This window comes from Panicum virgatum, chromosome 9K (genome assembly GCF_016808335.1).
Source record: "Panicum virgatum strain AP13 chromosome 9K, P.virgatum_v5, whole genome shotgun sequence".
Taxonomy (NCBI): domain Eukaryota; kingdom Viridiplantae; phylum Streptophyta; class Magnoliopsida; order Poales; family Poaceae; genus Panicum; species Panicum virgatum.
Window position 1 is genome coordinate 5,080,087 of NC_053144.1, and position 27,927 is coordinate 5,108,013.

Consider the following 27,927-nt stretch of genomic DNA (forward strand, 5'->3'; position numbering starts at 1 on the left):
CGGGACAAGACAGGCTCGGTACTGCTCCCGCCAACCTCCCGGACTTGCCTCCCTCTGGGGAAGGGGTCCGGCGCATCACACACGGGTGGGATCCCGGACCTCCCCCCTCCTCTCAGAGGTCCGGGACCTCCACGTGCCCCCCGGGCCTTCTAGTGTGCACGCCTGCGCCCCGACCAGGTGGTCCGGAGCCATCCCGCGCCATAACTACCGCCGGAACACTACAGGACGAAGGACGAAATCCAGGACGACAGCGACGCACGCCGCCTTCCCACAGTGTACTTCCTACAGTATCCGACCACTGTAACCCCGCGATTCAAGGGAAAACGACGACTTCCATGCCCCCACTCGTGTACACCACCCCTCCTTATACCTATAAAAGGAGGAGGTGGGCTTCCTTCACCGGGGGCTGGCTAGCTGATCTCCCTGGTCTGGACTCTAGTCTGCTTGGTCTCTTTGGCTTCTCTCCTCAAGAGGACGCACAAGGACTACTGAGCACTCATCTCCACCGACTCCACTCTTAGCTGAGACTTGGGAGCTTCTCTCCCTCTCTCGTCTCGCTTGTACCCCCTACTACAAGCACTCCGGGTGCAAGATAATACAGTGCCCTCGCACACCCCCTTTGCTGGACGTACGGCCCCACGGCCGGAACCAGGATAAACCGTGCGTTACTGTGATTGCCTCTTGCATCATCATCTGGGACGAGAAAACACGCAGCATTCACTAGTTGGGATCCGGGCCCCCGGGTCGGGACACCGACAGTTGGCGCGCCAGGTAGGGGTTCGCCGCGTGACATTTTTTCTCTCTTTTTCCCATTTGATCTCCAGGGATGGCGAGCAGATCCAACCCATACCCCATGGGTGTCTCGGATCCGCTCCCCGCTGGGTTTGTGATCTGGTTCGGGAGTCTCGAGTTCGGAGCGACCGGCAACGGTTACCTCATGCGGCTCCTCTCGCCCAGACGCGACCCCATCGCTCCGACTACGCCAGCCCGGCGCGACAGGCGCTCGGGTCAGCGTTCGCGACAAGCGCGCGCAGCATCGTCGCACGGCACGTCACAACTCCTCCACGTGGGTCGAGGCTGGCATGTCGCAACCCACCATCGAGGCGAACGGGGCCACCATTTCGTCACCGCGTGCCTCGGCATCATCTGTGCCGGCACCATCACCTGCAACGGCGCTAATGCCTCCCAGAGGGGCTCGACTTCGCCCTCGCCCTTCCCCTTCGGGATGCGCAACACTGCCGCTCGCACTTACGCCTCTTCAATCAGCACTAACCTCACCGAGTATGAGGATCTGCCGGGTCATCATCTTCTATCGATCTGCAACCTCATTGCGTCGTCCCTCGACGAATCCTACCCCGAGACGGCGAGCTCGATCGCCGACGACGTCAACTTCTTCATGAACAACTTCGCGGCCGAGGAGGCCGAGGACTACTCCGGGGTCTACGACCCCGACGCTCTTCGCTCGTTCCAACTGGCGACGGCCTACTGCCTCACCTGCTCCGAGGACTCCAGCGAGGGGGATTTCAATCCTTCCCGGGAGTGCTTCATGGTGGACCTTGCGGACGAGCAAAACGACAACGCCCCGGGCAACGACGGGGAAGCCGGGGCGGACGCGCGGGCAAAGCAGCCGGCGAACCCGCCTGCAGCACCTTCCTCATCAAGCTCGGCGGCGCGACAGGCCCAGCTGGCGCAGCTCAGAGAGCTTCAAGCCAAGCTCGACCAGCAGCGTCGACAAACCCAGGAGCTGCGCGCCGCACTCGAGCAGCAGCGTACCGCGCGCGGTACACATGCCCTGGCGGCGGGACGTGTTGCCCGGGAGCGCATCCTGGCCGACGCCGACGTCGACAAATCTCCGGAACTGCAAACGGCGGGCGAGAAGCTCGTCGCTGCGGCTTACCTACTCCAAGCTATGCCCGAGCCATCGACACCTTCGGGCCGCAACCTGCGCCGCGAGGCACAAGAGCTCATCGAGCAAGCTGCCGTGCAGCAGGCCGAGAGTTCTGCGTCTCGCATGCGCTCGAAGGCCCCGGAGCAGTGTGATGGGACTGCGCACCAGGACCGTGAGGTTTCCGTGCACACACCCCCAGCGGCGAAGGGCAAAGCAGCCGTAGCGCCCGGCGCGAGGGCACCCTCGGTGCACGAGCGCATCGGGAGAGTTCCCGTAAGGGAGCGAATCCGTGACACTCGCGGGCACGCTGGCGACGGCGACGCCCGCAACGTCATCGACGGCTGGAGGTACACCCCTCGACGGGGTGGACGCTTCGACCCCGAGCACGACAGGGGTGAGTCACCGGAGCCTCCGGGCACCCGGGTGTTCAGCCGGGAGATTCGGAACGCGCCCTTTCCCCCGCGTTTTTGACAACCCAACACCCTCGTCAAATACTCTGGCGAGACTGATCCTGCAGTCTGGCTCAATGACTACCGCCTAGCGTGCCATGGATGTGGCCACACGAACGTGGCTCGAGCACCTGCCTGCGGATCAGATCCACAACTGGGCCGATTTGGTCCATATCTTCGTGGGCAATTTCCAGGGCACGTATGTGTGCCCTGGGAACTCTTGGGACCTCAAAGGGTGTCGTCAGAAGCCCCGCGAGTCCCTGCGTGACTACGTGCGGCGCTTCTCCAAGCAGTGCACCGAGCTCCCCAGCGTCACCCACGTCGAGATCATTAATGCTTTCCTCGAGGGTACGACGTGCAGGAATCTGGTGCATGAGCTTGCGAGAAGCTGACCCGTTAACACCAACGAATTGTTCGACGCTGCCACCAACTTCACCGCCGGCGAGGAGGCTGTTGGTGCCATCTTCGACGACAAATCGAGCAAGCGCAAAGACGATGCCCCCGCGGAGGGCGGCAGCGTCAAGCCCAACGCCCCGCCAAGAAATTGAAGCGGGGGAGGAAGGGAAAGAAGCCGGTCCCACTAAACCAGCGTGAGTCGGGGCGGGCGGAGGACTCCGAGGAGGCCTTCGCTGCCGCCCCAGACCGCAAAGGTCCTCGAGGCCCCCCTCGAAGTGGTGGTGGCCAGTTCGACAACATGCTTAAGAAACCGTGCCCTTATCACAAGGGGCCGGTCAACCATACCCTCGAGCAGTGCGAAATGCTCAAGAAGTACTATAACCGCGTCGCACATCGCGACGAAGACAAGAAGAAGGATGCGGGCGACAAAGGTGGAGATGACGAGTTCCCCCCAGTGGAGAACGCCTTCTTCATCTTTGGAGGAGCAACGACGAATATGACTTCTCGGCAGCGCAAGCGTGAGCTCCGCGAGGTCTTTTCCGTTACAAAAGCCATGCCATCCTACCTCGACTGGTCGAAGGATACCATCGCCTTTGGCCGCGAGGACCACCCCGACTACGTCCCGCATCCGGGACGGTATCCGCTCGTTGTCGACCCCATCATCGGTAACACTCGCTTCTCCAAGGTGCTCATGGACGGAGGCAACAGCCTCAACATCATGTACGCCCCTACCTTGGAGCTCATGGGGATCGGACTGGACAAGCTTCGCCCCAGCAAGTCGCCATTCCACGGCGTTGCGCCGGGGAAGCGAGTCCAACCCCTCGGCCAGATCGATCTGCCTGTATGCTTCGGCACAGCAGCCAACTTCCGCAAGGAGGTTCTCACTTTCGAGGTGGTGGGATTTCGAGGGTCCTATCATGCCATCCTTGGTCGTCCTTGCTACGCCAAGTTTATGACTGTCCCCAACTACACCTACCTCAAGCTCAAAATGCCGGGACCGAAGGGCGTCATCACCATCGGCTCTTCGTTCGAGCACGCCTACGAGTGCGACATCGAGTGCGTTGAGCGCGCGGAAGCTCAAGCGGAGGACGAGGCCCTCGCAGCCACCCTTGACAAAATGGCAAGCGATGCCTTGGATTCCACGCACCGACATGCCGGGAGCTTCGAACCCGCCGAGTGTATCAAGAAGGTGCCTCTCGACCCGGGCCACCCCGACGGCAAGGTGTTGCAGATCAGCGCCACCCTCGACGACAAATAGGAAGTGGTGCTCGTCGATTTCCTCCGCGCCAACGCAGATATCTTTGCGTGGAGCCCCTCGGACATACCTGGCATACCGAGGGAGGTCGCCGAGCACTCTCTTGATGTCCGACCCAACTCCAAGCCGGTGAAGCAGCGCCTAAGACGCTTCGACGAGCTCAAGCGCCGGCGATCGGCGAGGAGTTGCGGAAACTTCTGGCGGCCGGATTCATCAAAGAGATTCAAAAGCTGCTCTACGCAGTGGTTTTGGCTCGGCGCAAGCTGCGCCACTACTTCGAGGCTCATCCCGTCACCGTGGTCGCAACCAGGAGGCCGAGGGTAGAATTGCCAAATGGTCTGTGGAGCTGATGGGAGAAACACTCACCTACGCCCCTCGCAAGGCGATCAAGTCCCAAATCTTGGCCGACTTCGTGGCTGAGTGGACGGACACTCAGCTACACCCAGCACAAATCCAGGGCGAATGCTGGACTATGTACTTCGACGGGTCGGTGATGAAAACCGGCGCCAGTGCCGGCCTTCTCTTCATCTCACCCCTCGGAGAACAAATGCGGTACGTGACCCGCTTGCATTTCCCTGCTTCGAACAACATGGCGGAGTATGAGGCCCTCCTTGAGGGCCTCCGCATCGCCATCGAGCTCGGTGTCAAACGCCTCGACGCGCGTGGTGACTCTCAACTCGTCGTCGACCAAGTCATGAAGGAGTCTAGCTGTCACGACCCGAAGATGGAGGCATACTGCAACGCAGTACGCCGCCTCGAGGACAAGTTCGACTGCCTTGAGCTCAATCATGTCCCGCGCAAGTATAACGAGGACGCCGACGAACTGGCCAAGATAGCTTCGGGGCGGACCACCGTCCCCCCGAACATCTTCGCTCGCGACGTCTCCAAGCCCTCCGTCGAGTTCAATCAACCGACGGAGCCAAGCCCCTCGTCCGCCGGGCCCTCCGGCGGGAACCCCCCGGCGGACGGGGTCGAGCCCATGGACTTTGACCTCGGGACCACCTCCGCGGACGAGGCCGAAGCAATGGAAGTTGACGAGGCCCCCACTTCGCAAGACTGGCGCGTCCAGTACCTTGACTGGATGGTTCGAGGGATCTTACCCTCGGACCACGCTCAGGCGCGATGCCTCGCCAGGCGGGCCAAGTCCTTCATCCTAATCGACAATGAGCTACACAAGCGTAGCCCCTCGGGTGTCCTGCAACGATGCATCCCCATCCCCGAGGGCAAGGAGCTGATCCGCGACATCCATGCCGGCGTCTGCGGGCATCACGCCGCGCCACGCGCTCTCGTGGGTAACGCATTTCGACAAGGCTTTTACTGGCCCACCGCAGTCGCCGACGCCACTGACGTTGTGCGGACCTGCGAGGGGTGCCAGTTCTATGCTCAAAAAACACATCTTCCGGCCCATGCTCTGCAGACCATCCCCATCACGTGGCCGTTCGCCGTGTGGGGGCTGGATCTTGTCAGTCCGTTGAAGAAGGTGCCGGGGGGCTTCACCCACTTACTGGTAGCGGTCGACAAGTTCTCCAAATGGATCGAGGCTCGACCCATCGGCAAGATCAAATCCGAGCAAGCAGTCCAATTCTTCACTGACATCGTCTTCAGGTTCGGGGTCCCGAACTCGATCATCACCGACAACGGCACCCAGTTCACAGGCAAGAAGTTCTTGGCATTCTGCGACAGCTTCCACATACGTGTGGACTGATCAGCTGTGGCACACCCACAGACGAACGGGCAAGTGGAGCGCGCCAACGGCACGATCCTCCAAGGACTAAAGCCAAGAATCTTCAACCAGCTGAACAAGTTTGGCCGGAGGTGGCTCACGGAGCTACCCTCGGTCATCTGGAGCCTAAGGACGACCCCAAGCAGAGCTACGGGTTTCTCTCCGTTCTTCCTCGTCTATGGCGCCGAGGCCATCCTCCCCACCGACTTGGAATACGGATCACCAAGGCTCAAGGCATATCAAGAACAACGAAACCAGCGAGTTCACGAAGACTCGCTGGACCAAGTGGACGAGGCTCGAGACACGGCGCTCCTCCACTCTGCGCGCTACCAGCAGTCTTTGCGAAGGTATCAAGCGCAGAGGGTCCGGCGCCGAGACCTCAACGAAGGGGACTTGGTGCTAAGGCTTCGACAGGACAACAAGGGCCGCCACAAGCTCTCACCCTCATGGGAAGGACCGTACATAATCGCCGAGGTGCTCAAACCCGGCACGTACAAGCTAGCCAACGAAAAAGGCGAAGTCCTCACCAACGCTTGGAATATACAACAGCTACGTCGCTTCTATCCCTAGAACTTCAAGTTTTTTGTACATTTGCTCGTACTCGCATTTTCAATTTCCCGAAGTAATAAAATACGCTTTACTGGTTCTTTTTTGGGAACCATCCGGGCCCTCGAAGGCTAGGATGCGCGCTAACTCTGAGGTACGCTCGGCTTTACCCTCGGCAAAGCCGAGCCTCCCTCGGGGGCTACTCCGGGGGGAACCCCCGAACGTCCCCAAAAAAGTCGCCAATATTTTTCGAAATATTTCCGTCTCGACCCTAAGCTTCTCGTATCCTTGGAAAAAACCGGCGCGAGGCGTAAGCAACTACGGACGGGGCCGGCCGAGTCGAGGGGCCGCCTACGCCTCCGGGATACGGCACCCCCTCACCACCCTACGCCTACGTTGCTTATGAACGCGAACCCCCTCGCAGACGTTCGTCCAAGTCGCATACAAGAACACGGAAATAAAGTAAAGAAATAACAGGCTCGAACACGCAAGGCCTCGACGGGTCACGCATTCAAATTATGAAAATAAAATCTCTTATACTCATATACTCATAGGATGCGATAACAAAGTGCGACTATGACATAAACACTAATCTATTTACATGGGCTTCGAGGCCCAACTGTCCTACAGGCTACCATCCCCCCTTGTGGGTCTTCAGGGGCGTCGAATTCGGCGATGGGAGGGATGTCCGCCTCGAGCTTCTCGGCGAGGACGGTGGCGAACTCCTCCGCGGCCGCGTCGGCTTCATCCATGATGGCCGATGCGGCGTCCGCGTCAGCATCATCGGGCACGACGTACCCCGACGACACCTTCTGGAGATCCATGAGGTAATGCATCGAGGCCACGGCAAGGGCCCGCAGGACACCGAGGCGGAAGGTACTCTTGGCGTGTTCGGCAATCCGGCCGCCTAGCGCGCGCAGGCGGCTGATCACCGAACTGCCCGAGACGGCACCTTCCCCCTCGAGCTCTTGACACACGCTCACGGCGGTCTGCTCCAGCTCAGCAAACTCCATCTGTGCCGCCGTGAGCGCGGTGTGGACCGCTTCCTTCGCCGCGGTCTCGTCCGCCACCTTTTGCCTCAGCTCTGAGTAAAGGAAATCAACATTAGCTACGAAAAGAAACAAATCGACGGAAAATCGAAGGTACTCACCCGACATGTCCTTTTGCGCCTCCTCCCTCTGGGAACGGGCGGCCTCCTCGAGCGAGGACAAGGAGGCTTCTTTTTCCCTAAGGCTAGCCCCCATGTTCTGGAGGGCCACCTCCCTCTCTTCGAGGGCCACACCCTGTTCCTGGAGGGTCCCGGCGAGCGCAACCACGGCCACCTCTTTGTGGAGGAGCTCAGCCTTCTGCTGCTCGAGAGTGGCGCTGAGGTGTTGCAGCTCGGCGCTCTGCGCCTCAGCCTCCCGAGCTCTTTCCTCGAGCGCCGTCCGAAGGCGCTGCAGCTCGGCGGCTTGGGCCTCGGCCTCTCGGGCCTTCTGCTCCGCTGCCGCCCTCTGGAGGTCTCGCTCGCCAGCAACCCGCGCCAGCTCCTCCTCCAGCGCCTGCTGACGCACTCCCAGATCGGCCATCTTTGTATTGGCGTCGATGTTTTTGAGCACCAGCTCGGCGTTGTGTTGCCCGAGCTGGCTCATCTGGGAGTACAGCCAGTTCATCTCGACGCTCTTTTGGCGCGAGATTTCCCTCAGCTGCTGCAAAGGGGGACGGCGTGGGTGAAGACACGCAATAACTAAAACCAAATCCGATCAATTTTCGGCGGGAAATATTTACCTGGCTGACCTGGTAATCCGCGTTCTGATGAAGCTGATAAGCGCGGTCGAGGGCCTGCAAGATCTCGCGCCCAACGCCCATCTGCTTGTTCCAGGCCTCCTCCTCCTCCTGCTCCTTGCGAAGGAACTCTGAGGGGACACCGGACGGGATGATAACCCCGAGGTGGCTCCCCTCCGACGCCCCCGCTTCGAGCACGCCCGCGCTGGCCGACGCGAACTCGGCAATATGTGCGGCGGCGCTCGCCGCAGCAACGGGGTCGATATCCATCGAGTCCCCGTACTCCTTGCTACTGTCTGGCAGCTCCACCACCGCCGTTGCGCCCTCCTGCGCCGTGGGCACGGGCACTATCGCGACGGTACCCTCGTCCCGGGCCTCGGTGGGCTCCGAGATGGGGGCTCCTTCAATCTCTGGCGCCTCTTGCGCCATGTCCTCTGCGAGGCCCTCGCCCTCGACCCTCGGGGGCTCGAAGACGAGGGTCTCCTCCGTAGCTGGGCCGGCAGGGCGCTCCTGCGCGCCCCCGCCAGTTTCTCCTTCTATGTCCGGTCGGGCGGCGCTGTCTGCGTCGCCCTGACCGGCCTCAACATCAATGACCGCTTGGGCGGCGCCACCGGCATCGCCCTCCTTCTCCAGGGCTTGTTGCGCCGCCTGGGCCCCTCGGGCCACGGCCTCCCGTAGCCTAGCGGCCGCCGCCTCGAGATCCACGGCAGGAGGTGGTTGCGGCGCCGTGTGCGGAGTGCTACGAGCCCCGGTCTTGAGAGCCTTGGCCGGGGCAAGCCGCACTGCATCCTTGGCAACGGCCCCGGGGCTGGAGATCAAGAGACGCGAGTTGAACAGGATCGAGAAATCTGCCAAATACGTGACAAAAACGAGATCCGAAATACTTACCCAGATCGAGCGCTCATACTCCGCTTCCTCGTGGCGGTCTTTCGGCCTCGGGGCATCGTGCTGTCCCTCGAAGACTGCCCCGAAGCTGCCCCCCTCGTGTCGGCCCGATGGCTCGAGGCTGCCAGCGCGGACGACTCCTCTCCCGCCGCGGCCTCGTGGCCACGGATCAGCACTTGGGGCGCAGGCGACTCCTCGCCGGCCGCCGGCGAGGATGACCCCCGCGCCGCACCGTCGAGGGAGAGGTCCGCCAACGACCCCCCTGCGGCCCTTGGCTCCTCTCGTGCCACGGTCGCTCCCTCTTCCTCATCCCACAGGTAGAACGGTGGGGGGCTCGCGCCCCCCCCCCCGTCCCCCTCGGAGCGTGGTCCTCGGCGTCCGAGGCCTCCTCCTCGTCCTCCTCCGAGGAGTCAGGTGTGGCGGGCTGCGGCTTCCCCTCCGCCCGAGCGAGCTGGCGCGCTTTGTCGTGCGCCGCCTTCCTTTTCCTCTTCCTCTCGGCCTTTGCCTCCGCCGCGTCCTTCCGTCTCTTCATCTTCTCCGCGTGGAGGCGATTGATCAGGCGCTGTTCTGGGGCCGGGGGCCTCGAGATGCCGCACCTCAACCCCTATACAACACACCCGAGATGGGGTCAGGAAAAGGGAACTACATGATACACGACGAGTTCGAAGCCAAAACTCACCAGGGAAATATACCCCGGCTCGGGGCGCATCTTGATCCTCCAAAGATCCGCGGGATCTTGGGGAAAATCCGCCACCGCGTACTTTGCCCTCCGGGCGGCATTGGTGTGGGAGAGAAGCTTACTCGACGTCCTCGAGCCCTCGACCTTGCTCCCGGGGGCGAGCTGGTAAATCGGCAGGGCCCTCTCCACGAGAGGGATCACCCTCTGCCGGTGAAAGTTCGCGATGACGGCCGCCGCTGTCAACCCCTTCCTCGCCAAACGCGCCAGCGCATCGGTGAGGCCCTCGAGCTTGGCTTGTTGCGCCGGGGGCGACACCCCCCAGTCCCACTTCGCCGGACACTCCCGAAGAACCTTGTTGGTAAACGCCGGGAGCGCGCCACTGAAGTTTCGAAGGTAGAACCACCCTCGGCTCCACCCGGAGTTGTTTGTCGTCATCTTGCTTGTGATGTAAAGGTTCCTCCGGTTCGGGCGGACATGGAGCGTCAGGCCACCGGCGCGCGCGAACCGCCTCGGCTGGTTCCACGCGTTTTCGACGAAGAGCTCGCCGCGGAACAGGTGGATCCAGAGATCCCAGTGGACGTCGATGCCGAGGTACCCCTCGCAGACGGCGACGAAGACCGCCGCCTGCGAGATGGAGTTGGGGCTGAAGTTGTGCAGCTCCACTCCGTAGTACTCGCACAGGGCCCTCATGAACTTGCTGACGGGGACGCCGAAGCCCCGTTCGTGGAGGCGCACGAAGCTTACGACGTAGCCCTGCGGGGGCTTCGGCTCGGTCTCGTCCGGGTGCGGGGAAATCCACGCCAGAGCCCCCAAGTCCGGGTTCCGCGGCAGCAGCCGCTCGGCGACCAGCTGCTCCAGCACCGCCTCGGTGGCGGAGGACTTCCCCCATGGCAAGGGCTCCTGGATGTCCGACATCTCCGAGAGTCGAGGGGGGATGCGAAAAGGAAGGCTCCGGAGTGGCTAAGTCTCTCTCTCTTTCTCCTTTCTCCTTCTCGCTCTTGGCTATGGGTTCAGGAGGCGACGGAGGCGGAGAAGGCGAAACAGGATGAAGGCAAATGGCCAGGTGAACCTAAAATGCCCACTTTCTCTTCGTATTTATTCACCTAGTCGGGCGCATCCGTAGCCACGGCCTAAATCTACCGCATTGAATGCGGTAGATTTTGCTATCGCTGACGGATGGGCCCCACGACCGCGGAGTCCCCCACGTGCGCACGCCGCAATAAATGCGGCACGGTAACCGGCGGGCGCGGCGCGACTGTTGCGCTATCCCATCCGTCAGCCGCCTCCCACGCCGCTTCGTCTGCCCGAGGCTGTCGCCTGAAAAGGCGCGCCCACACCGTGCCGCATAAATCGGGCCACGCCGCCCGCTACCGGCGGAAGACCCGCACACACGCGTGGCTCGCGACTCTGCGACGTTTTCAGATCACGACGGAATATTCCTTCATGGGGTCTCTTTACCCTCGAAGGAATCGCATTTCGAGGCCTTACTGATCAGGGGTTCGAAGCCTGGCCCTTCAGGGGCATCGACAGGCGCCCCAGATCACCGGAGTCAGGGACTGCAGGGATGTGCCGTACAAGCTACCCTCGAACGCGGAGATCGAGACATCCTACGCAGTGTTCAGGGCCAGTCGAGGGTGCCTAGAAGGGGGATCCCATCGAGGGAGAGCATCAAGCCCTCGAACCCTACCGAATGGGTTCGAGCCCCGCCTAGCGAACCCTCGCGAGCGCTTTATGAGACGTGTCCATGGACCACGAGCCGACACCTATCGAACGGGGCACGGACGTCCGCTTCAACAACCCGCTAACAGCTCATAGAAGCAGCCATGGCTCGCGGCCCGGGCATGAGTAGCATGGTGCGCTTCACTCCTCCTCCGTGCAGAAGGGCGACGAGGGTCGTAATCGAATTCGAGGGTTCCCTGAACGCCTTCACACGGGACACCGACGATATAGTATCTGAAAAAGAAGATCCGAAAAGAAGAGTTGGAGTCGAAACAGACATCCCCAATTGAACTGTAAGAAAAACTCGCTCGAGCCATGCGGCCGTGTCTCCCCCTCATCCACACTTGTCGTGCAGTGCAGCCCAAACTGTCCGTGGCAGGCACACGGCCCAACCCCGAGATCATCCTTCCCGGGCGCAGGCAGCAGCAAGCCTGACCGCACAAGCCCGCCCGTAGCCCCCACAAAATCGGCCGGGCCGCGCCCACGCGCCACGCCGGATTTCCCCGCGCCAATCCGCGGCTCCCACCTCACTCCCTCTTATCCCCGCCTCACCCACTCGCGCCGCGCGCCTTATCCCAAGCGCGTTTCTTTCTGATCCCAAATCTCCAGCCCGCGCAGCCTGATCCCAGAGCTCGTCACCTCTTCCTCAGCTCCACGCCTCGCTCGCGCGCGCGCCCCGGACGCACCACCACCAGCAGAGATGGCCGCCCTCGCCGCCTTCTCCACGGCCGCCTTCGCCGCCAAGCCGCGCCTGCCCCGCGCGCGCCTCTCCGTGGCCTGCTCCGCCACCGGCGGCGGGGACAGCAGCAGCAGCGGCAGCGGCGTCTCGCTTGCCTCCTCCGTCAAGACCTTCTCGGCCGCGCTGGCGCTGTCGTCGGTGCTCCTCTCCTCGGCCGCCACCTCCCCTCCGCCCGCCGCCGCCGACATCGCCGGCCTCACCCCGTGCAAGGAGTCCAAGGCGTTCGCCAAGCGCGAGAAGAACTCGATCAAGAAGCTGACCGCCTCGCTCAACAAGTACGCCCCCGACAGCGCCCCCGCGCTCGCCATCAACGCCACCATCGAGAAGACCAAGCGCCGCTTCGAGAACTACGGCAAGTTCGGCCTGCTCTGCGGCGCCGACGGCCTGCCGCACCTCATCGTCAGCGGCGACCAGCGGCACTGGGGCGAGTTCATCACCCCGGGCCTGCTCTTCCTCTACATCGCCGGCTGGATCGGGTGGGTCGGCAGGAGCTACCTCATCGCCATCAGCGGCGAGAAGAAGCCCGCCATGAGGGAGATCATCATCGACGTCGAGCTCGCCACGAGGCTCCTCCCCAGGGGGTTCATCTGGCCCGTCGCAGCCTACCGCGAGCTCATCAACGGAGAGCTCGTCGTCGACGACAAGGACATCGGCTACTACTAAGCGCACCTGCATGGCTGGTGGCGACCGGCGAGGTAAGCATCCCATCCATGCATATGCCTCGTGAACAGCTAGCTTCGTTCTGCCTTCTTGTGTTCGTTTAGTTGATGATAACTTGTGGAAGATTAACTAACGCGCCTTGTGTTCTTCGTCTTTGCTTTTTTGCAGTTGGGCAGCGACTGTGTTGGGGAAGATGCATGGCTTGTGGTGTAGGAGCTAATAGGATGATGGAGGAATGGAAGCTCTGTTGTACTTAAGAAACTGGATGAAGCCTTGTATAACTGTACCTCTCTCTTGTGTGTATTCACCTTCTTGAAAATTCTTGAGAACGATTTCATTTTGCATTGCGTTTCCGGTTCCACTTTGCATGTTGTAGCCGTCGTCATTGGTCATTGCAGAGCGAGGTATATAAGTTCTCCGTTATTGGAGCATATAAAAGCATTGAAGCTCGAGAGCTCAACTAGAGGGAAACATCGAGATGTTGGATACGCTTTGCCTTTGGTGATGAACAAAATCAGAGCACATTCACAAGAAATTAACAATGATTTCGCAGATGAAACTTGATAAGTCTAAACTGAATGCATTTTTCTCAGGTAAATATAGGTTTTATCAATAAAAAAACTCAGAATATAATTTTCATTTTACTTTCTGAACATAAAATACACCTCAAAAAATAGTTAAACACTACTTCCTCTATCCCAAAATACTAGTCATCCTGAGATTCAAAATTTGTCCCAAAAAATAAGTCACCCTACCCTATTTAGAAAGTGCATGTGCATGCAAGAATCAATTAGTACCAAATATAGATAATATATAGGAGCAAACATGGTCATTTTACCTTTTGTTAATTTGTGAAAGAATTCTTAGGATGACTAGTTTTATGGGACGGAGAGAGTATGTGCTTCTAAATAGAGGTACTGGAATATTCAAAAGGAACTACCTATTAGGATTACATACCAAAACCTTATCTTTGGCGGATTTCACAGATAACAACTCAATAGGGTTAAATTAAAGCTTGTTTTCATTGAGATGGAAAAAGTTTTTGTCATGAGCAATTCTTACAACAATTTGTTATGGAGTGTAATCTAGTTCCGTAAAATTTTAGATCAGAATCTTTAAACTTGTTGAATGTATCACACAATTACAAACTGTCTAAAATATGTGACAATGCCGGATATTCTGTAAAACTCGTAGAAAAAAAATCCTACCTGTCCATTTCCACGACTCTGCACGGGGTCGTCAACGCGTGCTCGAGTCCGACTGGCTCCTACGTGGGTGGAGCAAGAGAACAGCTTGTTGACCCCGCTGACTGCCACGCTGTACAACCGCATCCATGGCCCGCTTGACATGTCACCAACTGCGCGAGCCGTGTCACTGACACTCCGGCCCAGTTTGCGCTCCCTCGACTCGCGCGCCGTAGCAGCTTGGCACACGCATCGCACGCTCACTGGCACCCTCATCCGGTGGCCGCCACGACCCCCATCAGGCTCCCTCCAACGGTTCCCCGCAAACGCCCCCCCCCCCCCCACCCTACCTTCGGGCTACAGGATTCTCCGTATCCGCTCCAACGGCGCCCTCCATTTCTTCCCCCCACGTCTGGTGAGGTTACTCCTCCCCCCATGGGTGGGGGCGTACGGACTCCCCCCACCCACTGGCGGGCCGTTGCTGGCGGTTGGCGGGCGCGGGAAGAAGTTCCGCGGAGGATGGGGAGGAGGAGGCGGGGGGCAGTGGCGAGCACGAGCCGGCGGCAGCGCTGCGCGGCAGGGGAAGGTGGCTCGAACGGAAGACAGAGCACGGCCCCGTAGGCTGCTGCCGCCGGGTGCGAGCGGCGCCGCCCATCAGATCTAGCCGGGCGCTCGAACCGCCACCCGACCGACGCCGCAAATCGCGAGGGCGCCGGCCCTGAAGGCCGCCGCGCGCTGCGCAGGCCACCGCGCCGTCGGGTCCCGAAGACCGCGAGCGCAGGACGCCGCATCGCCGGGCCCAGCAAGCCGTGGACGCGGGTGCTCGATGCGCGAAGCACCGTGCGGGCGCAGGCACGGGCCTCGGCCGCCGGCGTGAGCGCACCCGCCTTCCCCCCGCGCGGACGCGAACCCCGGCCACCGGCGCAAGTGCGGCTGGCTCGGCTGCCGGCAAGTTGGGGTGGCCCCTGGCCACTGCGCAGACGCCGCCGCTCAGGCCGCCGGCGTGAGCCAGGGTAGGGGTGCGGGCATGGGGCTAGGGGCTGGCGCCGCCTATCTCCTCTGCTTGCTCCCGTGTGTGGACATGAGCAGATAAAGGGAGAGAGAGGAATGGCCTCCTTTCTTTTCTCCTGAGACAAGATAAGAACGGGCTCTGTTCTCTGCGAAGAAAAAATCATTCCTCTCAGACCTGTACGCTGCTGAGGTTCATTTTACAAGAAAAACAGCGTTGATTCATTTTAGTAATGATAATGTAATACAAAGTGAAAATTGAACAGGAATGAAAATTTATTAAAAAAAATTTGTAACGCCCAAAATTAAAATGCATGCAACAACTTAAATTATCACTGTTCATTTATACATATACGGATCGCGTACAGTCCATATACGTTGTGTTCGAATGTGAAGTGAAAATGAATAAAAAAAGGATAGTAGTTGGTTTAGGCAGAGTGTATAGAGTGAATGGTTGGAGACGAGAAATTATAGGGGGAGAAATCTTTTGGGGAGGTAGTAAAAAAATAATAAAAAGTACATTTAGGAGGAGTTGGATGGGGTGAACCGTTGGAGAAAGCCTCAGAGCTCCTCTAACGTCACAGTCACCAACCGAGAACATTCACGATGACATGTGGGCCAGACCTCTCCTCGGCCCACCTCCAGTGAAAGACCTCCGGTGCGCAGTCCGGGAGCGCGGTTTTTTTATTTTTTTTATTTTCGATTTTTACAAAAATATATTTTTGTTTTCGAAATTTACAGGAATATACCCCGGGATCTGCGAGCAAATATTTTCACAAAAAATTTTGCACAAAAGTTCCGGTCGCCCGGCAGCAGAACGGCCGGGATATATTCTTGTAAATTTCGAAAATAAAAATATATTTTTGTAAAAAACGAAAATAAAAAAACCGCGTCCGGGAGCTGCTCCTAGGCTCCCATCGGATCCCCACAGGCCACGCCGCTTCCCCCCCCCCCCCCCCCCCCCCCCCCCCCCCGCATCGCACTCTGTTTCTCTCGCCGGCCGCCGCAGCCAAGGCAAGACGCCTCCTCCCCACACCCGATCTCCCCGCCCACCTCCGACCGCTACGTAAACCCCACCTCCTCCCGCCCCTCCTCCCGCGCTCGCTTGCCGCGCAAACCCGCGACATTTCAAATCCAGCCCAAACCCTAGAACCCCCCCCCCCCCCCCCCCGCCCCGCATGGTCGATCGGGCCGCCGCGCCGGCGGAGACGGCGAGCTGCGACCCGACGCCGGAGCCCGACGCGCCGCCCCGCCAGTCCGGTGCCGCCGATGAGCAGGAGGACGCTCCGGCGGGGGCGGCCGCCGGGCCCCCGCCTCCTCCGCAGCAGGCCGGCGACGCTGACGAGGGGGAGGACGTTTCGGGTTCGCCGGCGGGCCCCCCGGCTGAGCGTTGCGGGGCGATGATGGAGGTGGTGGGGAAGGACGGCGGCGGGGGCAAGTGGAAGGTGTCCAAGCTGGTGGTGGAGCACAACCACGAGCTGCAGGTCGCCCCCGGCGAGGTCGCGGCGACCGTGCCGGCGCTCGGGATGGAGTTCGACTCCGTGGACGCCGCCAAGGAATTCTACTACGGATACGGCGAGCGGGTGGGGTTCAAGGCGTGTACGGGCTCTAACCGCCGCTCGGTGGGCAATGGCGAGAAGATCATGCAGCGTTTCCAGTGCTGGAGGGGCAATTACTCTAGCAGGAGGGGTAAAGGGAAGGATTCGGATGAGGGGAAGGAAGCAGAGGAGATGGTGGAGGCTGCTGCTGCAGCTGCTGCCGCTGCCAGGAAGAGGAAGAGGGAGCCTTATAAGACGAGGAGCCGCAACCGCAATGCTGGGAAGAAGGATGCTGAAGTCGTTGAGGTGAAGGGTGTTGGGGTGGGAGGTCCTGAGAATGGGCTAGAGGTGCAGAATGGGAGGGGTTCCAGGAGGGGTAGGAGTAAGAAGGGTATGGTGGAGCAGGATGGGAAGTCTGTTGCTGGGTTGGAGGTGGAGAAGGATGGGGTACAAGATGCTGCTGCTGATTCTAACGATGAGGAATTGGAGGATGATGGGAAGGATCAGGAGGGAGTGGAAGAGGATGTCCAGGTGGAAGTGAAGAGAGGGAGGGGGAGGCCCAGGAAGGCTGTTACGGAGGATGACGCCCTGCAGGCACATGTGTTGAGGGAGCTCGGTGTGAGGGCGTCGCAGTACAATCACGAGGAGAGGAAGAAGATAATCAGCAAGTACCTCTCGAAGCGACAGAGCAGACCTGCCTCAAACAGGCCTACCAAGGTAAACACCTTAGATTTTGCTACTAGTTGTGATGAATGACATACTATAAATTATGATACTGATACTGTCTACTATAGAGTAGAACATATGTAGGCATTGTGATCATGATGAAATTGTGATACTTGGTACATTGACATTTGTGATGCCCATTGTCGTGGTGCTGCAAACCACAGCCGGGTGGCGGAAGGCACCCGCCTAAGCCCAGAGGGTGTGTACTCAGGGGTTAGCTAGTCCTAGTTCGATCTCGCTCAAGAACACGATGAACACAGCGGGATTAGAGTGGTTCGGGCCGCCGGAGCGTAATACCCTACGTCCACTGTGTGTTGTATTGTCTTCCCTCGAGAGAGTTCGCGAGAGCTTGTGTGTCTGGAGAGCTTGTAGTGCTCAGTGAGCGCCTCCCTTTTATATCTCAAGGGAGGCGCGTACATGACTGTTGGGTCCCCGACAGGTGGGCCCAACGATGTAGTATAAAATAACGTACTGTTCATACATTATGGCGTCGCAGGCAAATGAGATCTCTCTCCTGGATTCCCTTGCCTGCTCCTGGAATCCCTCGTTCATCATGTCCAGGCGCTGTCTTGTCGGGACGGTGCCAGACGTAGCTAGTGGCGTCGCCTGCCACGTAGCTGAACGGGCTGTGTAGCTTGCGGCGTAGGCGGCATGATGGAAAAGTGCAGTGCCGTCGCATCCATTTAATGCTGCAGACGGGCTCTGCGTGGGTGCGGCACAGGCGGCTGCACTGTGTACTTTGGTAATACGCGGTGCACAGTGAGGCCTGACAAAGGCTGTCCCGCGTGCCGCGGCGGCAGAGCACGCCTCAACCATCTGCATTAAATGCAGTGGGTGGGCGAGTCTTCCAGCGGAAGGCTCGCGCTCGAACCCGTTCCTCCGGGACACGTGGCGGCTCTGGACCCCCACGCAGTATGGGAGGTCCGGATGGACGCAGGAGGTCCCGGACCCCTATGGGGGGTCCGAGGCCTCGGCTGTCGACATGGAGCTTCCCTTTCTTAGGGGCACGTGGCGTCTCCGGACCTATCCCCAGGCGGAGAACAGGTCCGGGGCCATTGGCCTGGTGAGGAAAGAGCCTGACCCGTGGGGCCTGGCTACTCCGTCCTTCCCGCGCAGTTACGGATAACTATGCGGGTCCTGCCTTGCCGCAGTAAGAGTGGGTATCCCTGCTACAGGGTACCGACACCCATCTTCCATCTTTTTACTAGAAGTGAAATAACTTAAACAAGTTAGCTTATTCCAGTGTTAGGAGCAGAACTATCTGTTCTTTCTCATTTGCACAGCGATATGCAACATACAATTTATTTCACCATATGTAACTGTCTGATCACTGTTAGCTGCAACAATTTTTCGAACAAATCATTTTGATCACATGAGAGGACAGAGATCATCGTATAGATGTGGGTCACCAAGATGATCTCATGTGTAGACTTTTCTTCTCATTTGGGTTGGGGATTAAACCGTTAAGGTCACAATTAGCTATTTCTAAGCTTAGTAACAGTATGGAAATGTGTTTGCTTGGTCACAATTGTTCCATTAGAATGAAACAATTCTGACGCTTTTCTAGTACCTCTCGAAAATTGCCATTAACTTGTCATTGGTTGCTGATGAAAGTTATCATGTTTGGAAGTGAATCCACTCCATAATTTTATCCAATGTGTGCTACTGTGGCTGTGCCTAGGGCTCGGTAAATTTGTCCATATTATGTATGAATATTAATTAGTTCTACGAAATAAGAGATTAGGGGATAGATTGCTGGATCTTGTTAGCGGAACAATTAAAGAGACTGGCAGACCGCTTAAGCCTGTTTTATGGATCCCCAGTGGAACATCATTTCAACAGCTCCAAAAATCTGCACTGCAAGGGCCTAAACTCCAAGGAGTTGGCTGCTCTACAAAATTTTGAGATGGGGTAGGGGCATTTGGCAGCAGACCCGTGAGATCCTTGGTGGGGTTGCAAGATGGAGCCCTGCCACTGCCAAACAGGATGTTAGAAAGTAGAAGAATAATCTGGCACATTTCAACACAAAAAGATCATACAAAATGTTGGAACATAGCTGGTTGAAGGACAAATTGGCAAGTTTCTTTTTGAAAGGTTGTGGAGCTTCTAAATATTTTTTAAGCAATAATCAGCATTGACACACAAAGATGTATTAGAAGCTTCAAAGTGTTGAGGCACATACTAAGATAGTTGGTACACTTTTTTCCCACAAGTACTTACTCCCACATGCTGCAATATGCTCGTCCTTTTAGATTGCCTCACGACAAGCTTTGGCTGAGAGGCGTAAGCGCGGCAATGGAGGTAGATTCCTGTCAAGTGAAGCACAGCTGGTAACTTTCTGGCCATATTGCCTATAACTAGTACTTTTGAATGCTTTGCATCGTTAGCATAACATTAATACATGGTTTACTGATCCATTAAGCAGATTAAGTAGCACAAAGTTTATGTCTAATGATACTCAAACAAGGGGAAAATGATGAACTAACTCATGGTATGTTTTTTTGTGACCGGAAAAAATGTGTTGTCACCTCGTTTACATATCCATTTTTTTTAAACGGAACATGGAGTTGTTTTCCTGGCTCTTTGCATGCTTTTAACTCTCTGTTTTTTCCTAAAAAAATGTATTCGGTCACTCTCCTTCATTGGATATTTGCTTAACTTACTAAATGTGAAGTCTGGATAGCCAATCTTACCAGTTACTGCAATATGGATGTATGCTCACCTATTTGTAACTTTCTAACCTGGAAAGTATTTATTATTCTGATCTTTGGTGAACTGGATGAAATTCTCTTGTTCATTAGCCACTAACGTGCTTCCATTTACTTATTAGATTTCCACTACAAATGAAAAAATTAACAAATTTATTTTTCATTCTTATGTTTACTTAATCTTGTGCTCTGCAGCCTTCACGGCAGCCTTCAGAAAGACGCGCCAAACGTCTTGAGAAGCAAAATCTCAAAATGGAAGAGAAGGTAAGATCCACCAGAAATGTATAGATCTTTTGGCTTGAGTAATGGATCATCCAGTCCTAACTGCAGACCTACCCACTTATTTGGTTTGAGGAATCAATGGATTGATCTGTCACCACCTCATTCCTCACAGGAATCCTACCAAATTCATGTTTGAGACCTAGTTGGTCTTGCTTTGGTTGTGGGTCGATTTTATCTTTGTGGGACAAATGTTTTAAGTGCCGATCTGGTGGAATGTGTTTGTGTATATTTTGTTTGTACTCTATGTGCATTCTTGTTCTTAGTGCAATGATGTGATGCTCTCCTGTATACTCGAGTGAAAAAAATACGATGGACCATTCCATCTAGGATGGGTTGATCCCTTGAATGTCATACTTAAAAAACAAAAAGGAAAAAAGAACTCTGCAAGTGTTGCATAGCACATTGCTTAAGTTTTCCGTGTCTAGTTTTTGTCTAGTAACAAAAAAAAAAGGCAAATAGTAATTGCTGAGTTTTACAACATATGAACAGCTGCAATTGCATATTTTATATTCAATTCTCCAGTCCAACTCATAATTTTCCCCTGTCCAGGCAGAGGGCAAGGAAGATGACATAATTGAAGCAGAACCAGATCCAGAAAACGAAGTAGTTGCTGGACCTGGAGGAGAACTGAAGATAGGTATGGTTTTCCTGAATGAGGATAAGGCCTATGAATTCTATGTCAACTATGCTGAAGCTGAAGGATTCAGTGTCCGAAAAGGCTTTTTGGACAAAACTGCGAAGAATGTTAAAAAATCTCGAGCATATGTTTGTTCCAAGGAGGGATTTCGTCCGAAAAATATTTCTGCTGAATCAAAGAAGCCACGACCAGAAACAAGAACCGGTTGCCAGGCACACATGACTATTAAAATTACAGCAAGTGGAAAATATGTAGTGACTGAATTTGTGTCTGATCATAATCATGATCGTGAAGCTCCTTTGGTGGACATTCAGATTTTAAAGTCACAAAAACTGTTAGCAAAGGTACAACAGCCTCCTGATCCACCAAAAGTTGTTTTGATTCCAAATGAGTATAAAAATTACACAAGGACAAAATGCATAAAAGATATGCAATTAGGTGATGCCCAGGCCATCAGTGAATATTTACGAAGGATGAAAGGCGAGAATCCTTCTTTCTTTTATGCCATTCAAGTGGATGAAGATGACCAATTCACAAATGTATTCTGGGCTGACATTAAATCAATAATGGATTATAATTACTTCGGCGATGTAGTGTGTATCGACACAAGATATTGCACAATTGATTATGGGAGACCTCTACTGTTGTTTATTGGTGTTAACCATCATAAGCAGCCAATAATATTCGGTACAGCATTGATTTATGATGACTCAGTTCAATCCTTTAGATGGTTGTTAGAGACCTTCAAATCAGCTATGAGTGGAAAACAGCCAAAAACAGTTTTGACTGATCAGTCTACATCACTTATCGATGCAATTTCTACTGTTTGGCCTGGGACCACTCATCGCTTCTCACTGTTGCATCTATTTCTGACTGCTAGCAATGTATTAAGGGATAACTTCCAAGATTCAGAAACTTTTGCACTTGATTTTAGTAGGTGGCTGTATGACTATGAGGAGGAAGACTTCATTTCAAGCTGGGAAATCCTTTCGGAGAAGTACAATTTAAAGGATAGTGAGTGGTTAAGTAAATTGTACGATGATAGAGAAAGATGGGCTTTGCCATATGGGCGTGATACATTTTGTGCAGATATTGCAGCCACATTAAGAAGTGATAACACAGATACTATCCTGAAAGATCTCCTTAAATCAGAAGTAGATCTCCGAACCTTCTTCAACAGTTATGATAAATTTTTGGTGGAAAAACGTCTAGCTGAACAACAAGCTGACTACCTTGGGGCTCAAATGACACAAAGGGTAGCACCACTGCGGTTGCTTTGGCAAGTTGCTAATTCATATACTCCATCACTTTTTGAGATGTTCAGGATGGAATTTGAACAGATCTCGAACTGCATAGTCTATAGCTGTGGTGAGATTGGACCGATATCTGAGTACCAGGTTACTGTCAAAGACAGGCCTCGGAGTCAGTTTGTTAGGTTTGATTTGACAGAATGTATGGCTGTTTGTAGTTGTAAGAAGTTTGAATTCACAGGCCTTCCATGTTGTCATGTATTGAAAATTCTTGAACTGAGAAATATCAAAGAACTTCCACCGCACTATATCCTGAAAAGATGGAGAAAAGATGCTCAAAGCGAAGCTCCTGGAGAGAGCTATGGCTATGCAGCCATAGATGAAGATCCCAGGTTTTCATTGTCAAGGCGGTACAATACATTGTGCCGAACTTTATACAAAATTGCAGCAAAAGCTTCTGAAAGCTTTGAAGCTTATGCATTCGTGGAGAACCAATATGAACAGCTTGTGGAACAAGTGGAGGTACTTTTGCAAGCAAAGTTGCATGATAAATCTTCTTTAAGTGCTATCCTGAAAGGCCATCAGCCACATCTGCTTCAGAGTGAAGTCAGCAACAGTGAACCTCGCAGGGTAACGGCTAAGAAAAATAAAAATGTAGAGCCGCGTCGCCAGCAACAAAGTCCTCTAGATTCAAATAAGAAGAAAAAGGCTAGACAAGGTTTGTTCATTGCTAAAGTTGCTTTAGTGTTTTGATTTTATATAATCAATGTGTGATCTGATTAATCTGTTGCAGGTCTATTGGAGCCTGAGGAAATTGATATCCCACTCAGGATTGTTCCTCCCACAGTATCAAACGATATTCCAAATCATTTAAGAACTCCAACCAGTCAATTTCTTGCACCAAGCCATATAATGCAGGTAAAATTTATACCCTTCGTGCATTTTCAACATGAATTGATGAACAGACGTGAAGGTAGATGATTACATCGGATGCAGTTACTACACACTGAAGAGCTGATATGTTGATGCATTTGGTATGTAGGCACCGTATGTTGCCCAGCAGTTTGGTCTTGGTTCTCTCCAGGGATTCCCAGGCATGTCACCATTTGGGCAGGTAACTTGGATTTCCAGGCTTTTTGAAGCAAAATACAAGTATACACTTTTGTACTCATGTGCTGCAAATTAACATGTTGCTAGCTTCAAGAACCAGCACCACTTCATCAACCTTCTCATCTGCAACCACCACCCTTTCATAATGGTCCTCAAATCCCCCAGGTAATTACTGAGAGATTTAGCTAGTTTTATCAGCAATTGATAGTGTATAAGACCATAAATGGTCACTGTGTATGTCCACATTCCCCCCTACAGAACCAGTTTTATCCATGAAGCGATTTTTATTTGTAAGTCGCTCCAATAGCTGAGATCCATAAAGAGTGACATGAACTTATGACCTATTTAACTATTAGGTGATGCACCATGTATTCTGGCTTGTAGATCATGTAAGAATTGCTTAAGAAGCCAACTTAACAGTCACACGGTTATCTTTTTTTTGCTGCAGGCTCCACCTCCAGACATACAATCACTCCAGTTCCTTAGCAGCAACCCTCAACTGGGGCACCAGACTACGGATCAAGGCCAGTACACCATTCCAGTCTGGGATTTCCTGTGATGTATAATATGTGGCATATGCCAACGTAGCAGTGTATTTGTAAATTATGTAGTAGGCTAGTAGCCAATAATGTAGAAACAGCTCTGGGTTGCTCAACATGTTTATGTCAATGAAATCGTTGAGCATGGTAAAATTCGAATGGTAAAACTCTGGGTTGGCGCAACTGAGCACAAAATGAAGCCAATCAAAGATCTAGGCCATGGCATTTGTCGTGTCTTTAGCCGTGTGCTACTGTTTGGGCCATGTTTCAGTGAGACCACAGTGGGGAGAAACAAAACTTAGCCAACATTAGCAAGAACTTAATGGGTCAGTTGCAAAAACATGATTCTTCTAGATATCTATTCTGAAAAAAATAGTTCAATACAACATCAAGTGACTAAATGGCAGGAGAACAATATGCATTATATTCTGGGCTTTACAAGTTCGTACAATGCCTGCATTATATGCCTCAAGATGGTCAGTTGCCACTCACGACAATGTAAAAACTGTGTAGGATGAAGTATCTTTATTTAGTAGTGAAGTATGGCTTCAGATTTCTGATGAAGGTATTCCTTCCAGTTGTCACCATAGCTTGATTGCTCGTGCTGACGACCATCATCAGAGCAAACTTTTTTCGGTCCATCGTAGTTGAGAATGTCAGCATTAGCATTTGCACGCTTCCAAATCAAAGGTAGCTTCAGATACTTGTCATAGAGGGCAAGAGCAATTGCCAACCTAATGTGGTCTCTGCAAATATATTTTTAACATAAGCAAGAAAGTTGTGAATACACAGTAGGCAAACTTAAAAGTGGTTTCATAAGGCATGGCGGCAGTGGATATTATTAGTAGTATACATATTACACACATAAAATAGAATGGCACGAGCGTCTCTTACCTTGGATTGGCTACATTAACAACTCCGGACCACCACTTGATGGAATCAACCAGGTTCTTCTCCAGCTTGCGAGGCTCTACCAAGAGCACATCAAAGTCAACTAGGCACGCATCCTTGTCGTAAGGCTCTTTAGACACCCAACTTTTTGCAGCTGCTCTTTGTATGGCACTTAGAACGTCCATGCTGACAATATCACCAAAGTGCTTGCTGCAATCTTCAGTGGCAGCAACAGCATAAGTGCCTAAATCCATCCGACCAAGATCTTCAATTTTGCCCTGTGGATAGGGACAAAAACCAACGCTTCAGGAAATCCAGAGGTGTTGAACTGTTGATAAAATGCTTTGTTTTGCTACACTTTCAGTACATGAACACAACATCGGAGTTATGCTGTCAAGTGCATGAAATTGGATACGGATACATCAATACTTTCTAAAACTTCTGTTGAGATATACCTGAAGGATTTCTATTGTAATCCAGATTTTCATTTTGCTTTGCTTATTGTAACCCAACACATTCCTTTGTTTCTTTTGGGTTTCATCTCTAGCCTACGGCCTACCCCAACTTGCTTGGGACAAAAGGCACTGCTGTTGTTGTTTGCTTATTGTTTTAAAGCTATGAATTGAAAATGAGTGACCATCTGTCAGTATAATTCGCTAATGAGATTTTTCATTTTTGCAAAATCTCTTGGTTGTTGCATGTCTGAAATGAGTGCTTTTGTCTGAATAGCAAGATGGAGGCCAAAAGATTAATGACGGAATGGGACCATCTTATTGTACTATGTTGTGCCCACCCAAACAAAGTATTAACACTTTGTGAGAAATTTCTGTAATGTTCCTTTACCAGTTCAGATATAGTTTTTCGACGAGTCCAGTGACAGGTGAGTAAATGTCGGGGTGCAAATTGATATCCTTTAGGTGCACCTCTAACCCTCTTTAATTCAAAATTTTGTACTACTTCTTCAAAGTGGGATTCTATTTTGGAAAAGTAGTACAAAAATTTGAACTAAAGAGGGTTGGAGGTGCACCAAAGGGTCACCTCTTTGCACCCCTAAGTAAATGTATAAAGAGGATGTCCAATACCTTTACAATGGAGTCTGCAGAGATATGAAGATATCTCTTTTTGGACAACTGAGATTTTGCAATAAGGAGGGGTGACAGCTCCTTGTGGAATAACCAAAGGAAGTTTCTTTCTGGGGTAGCAACATTTAGCTTGTCCTTGATTTGCCTCTGACTGCAGGGGACACAAGTGTGTGAATGGCCACAATGACAAGACCGACAGAAGCTAGGTTTGTGTGCTCACCTAGTAACTGTGAGATTTGAATCAGGTAGCACTACTTTTAACTTGTGGTAGGGCAATTTATCGTTGCCTCCTTCAGGTATTAAGAAATGGAAAGATATATTCTGTGGATCACTGCCAAAATGAAGAAAAAAAAAGTTATGTTGGCAAAACAAATCATTCATCAATTTATTTCTATATCATTACTGGGGTAAACAACATAGAAGTAAAATTATCCAGCGTCGCATTTAATTTAAAATAACTGTGCAGAAAAAAGTAGTTGTTATGCTATCTAAATTTCTTATATATCAACCAAGAAGATTTCATATAGTTGAAGGCAACTTTAATCAGACCACATTTCTCAAATATACACGATTCAGAACCTTGAGCTGGACAGTGTGGAATTTGTCAGCACAGCAAGAGTACGAAGATCCAGACAGCTTATCCAAGAGAAGATATCTACACTTCCGACCACATTTGACAAATCCTGCAATAAAATCAGTAGCTCTTAAGAAATTCACTTTTCCTAATTTCAGTTCAGACTTTTTTTCAAAAGCCCACGTCAATCAGACTACAATGCAAGCTAGTAGCACATACATACAAAATGTAATAATAGTCAGCACAAAGTGATGCCATCAATTCAGAAAGAAAAGAAAAAAAGACCAGACCAACCTAGGAGGAACCAGGCGGCTTTATATTAAGTAGAAAATAAGACAACACTCAAATTTGCTTCGACAAGGGCTTGAACTTGAGTGTTCTGGATATACATCCACGCCCTCAACCAACTGAGCTAGGGTCAGTTCCTCTGCCATCTATTCGAAGACATGACATCCCACTAAAGCATCGCAAACCGATACTACAACATTTCAAGTTGAAACGCTTCAAAGATCCAATGACCATTACCAAAGTTGTTAGTTTGTTTCCTCATTTCATCTCCCAACGTCCAAACTCCAAATATTGAGAATATACGAGTAGATTAAAAAAATTACGACTGTTTTGACTTAATTACAACTTTCAAGTGTATATCACAGAACTACTGCCTTTTATGGTCACAGAACTACAACATTCTCACAGAGATACAGCTTTTACTAGAAGTTCTGTGCCAGGCACAACGACAAGATAGTCGTAACACAGTGCTATGTGTCTGAAATGCTGTTGTTCAGTGGTACCTTTACCGACCCAGGGTCAGGAACCATAAAAAATACATTTTAAAAGGGGACAACATTACACCAAAACACGTAAATCTCGTGAGAAATGGAAAGTCTACCATAGTATTAGTTATGTATTCTGCATGTTACTAGCAAAACCAGGGTCTGCTGATCGGGAATCGAGAAATTGACAGCAAGTAACTTCCGCAATTCCACACGCAGAGAGAGCATAGAGCAAGTCAAAGCCTGGCGCGCGGTGCCGTACCGTCGGGTTGCGCGAGCCGTGGATGGGGATCCAGTTGCGGTGCGGGTCGTTGGGGTCCCGGAAGTGCGTGGCCGGCAGGAACTGGAGGCACCCGAGCAGCACGATGGCGACGATAGCCACCTTCTGCATCCAGGGCCACGGCCGCGGCTGCGGGTCGACGTCGGGGTGGATGGCGCGCTGCCCGCGCGGCGCCTGTGCCCCCCCTCCGGCCCTCGCGGCCGCCGCGGGGCGGTGCTGGAGGCCGCCGGCGAGCGGCTCCCGCGCTGGGTCCATGCGTAGGTGGCGGATTCGGCGTTGACGGGAGGCGGTGGTGGCAAGAACTGGGAATGGTCGAATGGATCGAAGTCGTCGCCGTGGACGTGGGTTTTTAGGCGGAGGCGATGCGGGGTTTTGGGCTTGGCGTTCCGCTCCGTGCCACGGCCGGCACGGCATTCTTTTTCTTGGCCACGTTTGGTTAGCACCTAAATTATTAAAAAAAAAGTAAATTACATCTACCATACAACAACTTGTCAGGTGGGTGCAAATTGGTCTAACAACTTATAAAATGCTCAATTTAGTGCAATAGCTTGACAGGTGGGTATAGATCGGTCCAACAATTTGTAAAATGCCCAATTTAATACAATAACTTGACAAATAGATGCATTCACAGTTCAAACATTA

The 27,927-nt window shown here is 53.3% G+C and overlaps 3 protein-coding genes across 4 annotated transcripts; 2 read left to right on the forward strand and 1 right to left on the reverse strand.

Moving 5' to 3' along the window:
• The first annotated feature begins 11,838 nt into the window (after window positions 1-11,838).
• Window positions 11,839-13,064, forward strand: LOC120649569 (photosystem I reaction center subunit III, chloroplastic-like). The gene is made up of 2 exons (XM_039926404.1): window positions 11,839-12,738; window positions 12,872-13,064. Exon 1 carries the CDS (start codon window positions 12,005-12,007, stop codon window positions 12,704-12,706), a length of 702 nt encoding a protein of 233 aa, XP_039782338.1. The 5' UTR covers window positions 11,839-12,004; the 3' UTR covers window positions 12,707-12,738; window positions 12,872-13,064.
• A 2,994-nt stretch (window positions 13,065-16,058) lies between these two features.
• Window positions 16,059-23,925, forward strand: LOC120649571 (protein FAR1-RELATED SEQUENCE 5-like). 2 transcript variants are annotated; one of them, XM_039926405.1, is made up of 8 exons: window positions 16,059-17,150; window positions 19,412-19,489; window positions 20,063-20,131; window positions 20,699-22,754; window positions 22,830-22,954; window positions 23,079-23,150; window positions 23,234-23,311; window positions 23,595-23,925. In XM_039926405.1, the coding sequence occupies exons 1-8, from the start codon at window positions 16,074-16,076 to the stop codon at window positions 23,703-23,705; spliced, it is 3,666 nt and encodes a 1,221-aa protein (XP_039782339.1). In that variant the 5' UTR covers window positions 16,059-16,073; the 3' UTR covers window positions 23,706-23,925. The 2 variants fall into 2 exon arrangements, with proteins under 2 accessions (XP_039782339.1, XP_039782340.1); XM_039926406.1 differs by lacking the exon at window positions 19,412-19,489.
• Window positions 23,926-23,983: 58 nt separating this feature from the next.
• Window positions 23,984-27,669, reverse strand: LOC120649572. Its single transcript, XM_039926407.1, has 6 exons — window positions 27,268-27,669; window positions 26,238-26,341; window positions 25,879-25,989; window positions 25,659-25,809; window positions 24,580-24,854; window positions 23,984-24,431 (listed from the first exon to the last, which is right to left on the reverse strand). The coding sequence occupies exons 1-6, from the start codon at window positions 27,538-27,540 to the stop codon at window positions 24,215-24,217; spliced, it is 1,131 nt and encodes a 376-aa protein (XP_039782341.1). The 5' UTR covers window positions 27,541-27,669; the 3' UTR covers window positions 23,984-24,214.
• Between the last annotated feature and the right edge of the window lie 258 nt (window positions 27,670-27,927).

Excerpts from the sequence above, each read along its gene's own strand:
- LOC120649572 (XM_039926407.1), bottom strand. The coding sequence starts at position 27,540 with ATGGACCCAGCGCGGGAGCCGCTCGCCGGCGGCCTCCAGCACCGCCCC. Across the intron at positions 26,342-27,267 it reads ACGGCTCGCGCAACCCGACG|GATTTGTCAAATGTGGTCGG; the intron begins GTACGGCACCGC and ends ATTTTATTGCAG. Across the intron at positions 24,432-24,579 it reads GTTAATGTAGCCAATCCAAG|AGACCACATTAGGTTGGCAA; the intron begins GTAAGAGACGCT and ends ATATATTTGCAG.
- LOC120649569 (XM_039926404.1), top strand. The coding sequence starts at position 12,005 with ATGGCCGCCCTCGCCGCCTTCTCCACGGCCGCCTTCGCCGCCAAGCCG.
- LOC120649571 (XM_039926405.1), top strand. The coding sequence starts at position 16,074 with ATGGTCGATCGGGCCGCCGCGCCGGCGGAGACGGCGAGCTGCGACCCG. Across the intron at positions 22,755-22,829 it reads GAAGAAAAAGGCTAGACAAG|GTCTATTGGAGCCTGAGGAA; the intron begins GTTTGTTCATTG and ends AATCTGTTGCAG. Across the intron at positions 22,955-23,078 it reads CACCAAGCCATATAATGCAG|GCACCGTATGTTGCCCAGCA; the intron begins GTAAAATTTATA and ends TTTGGTATGTAG.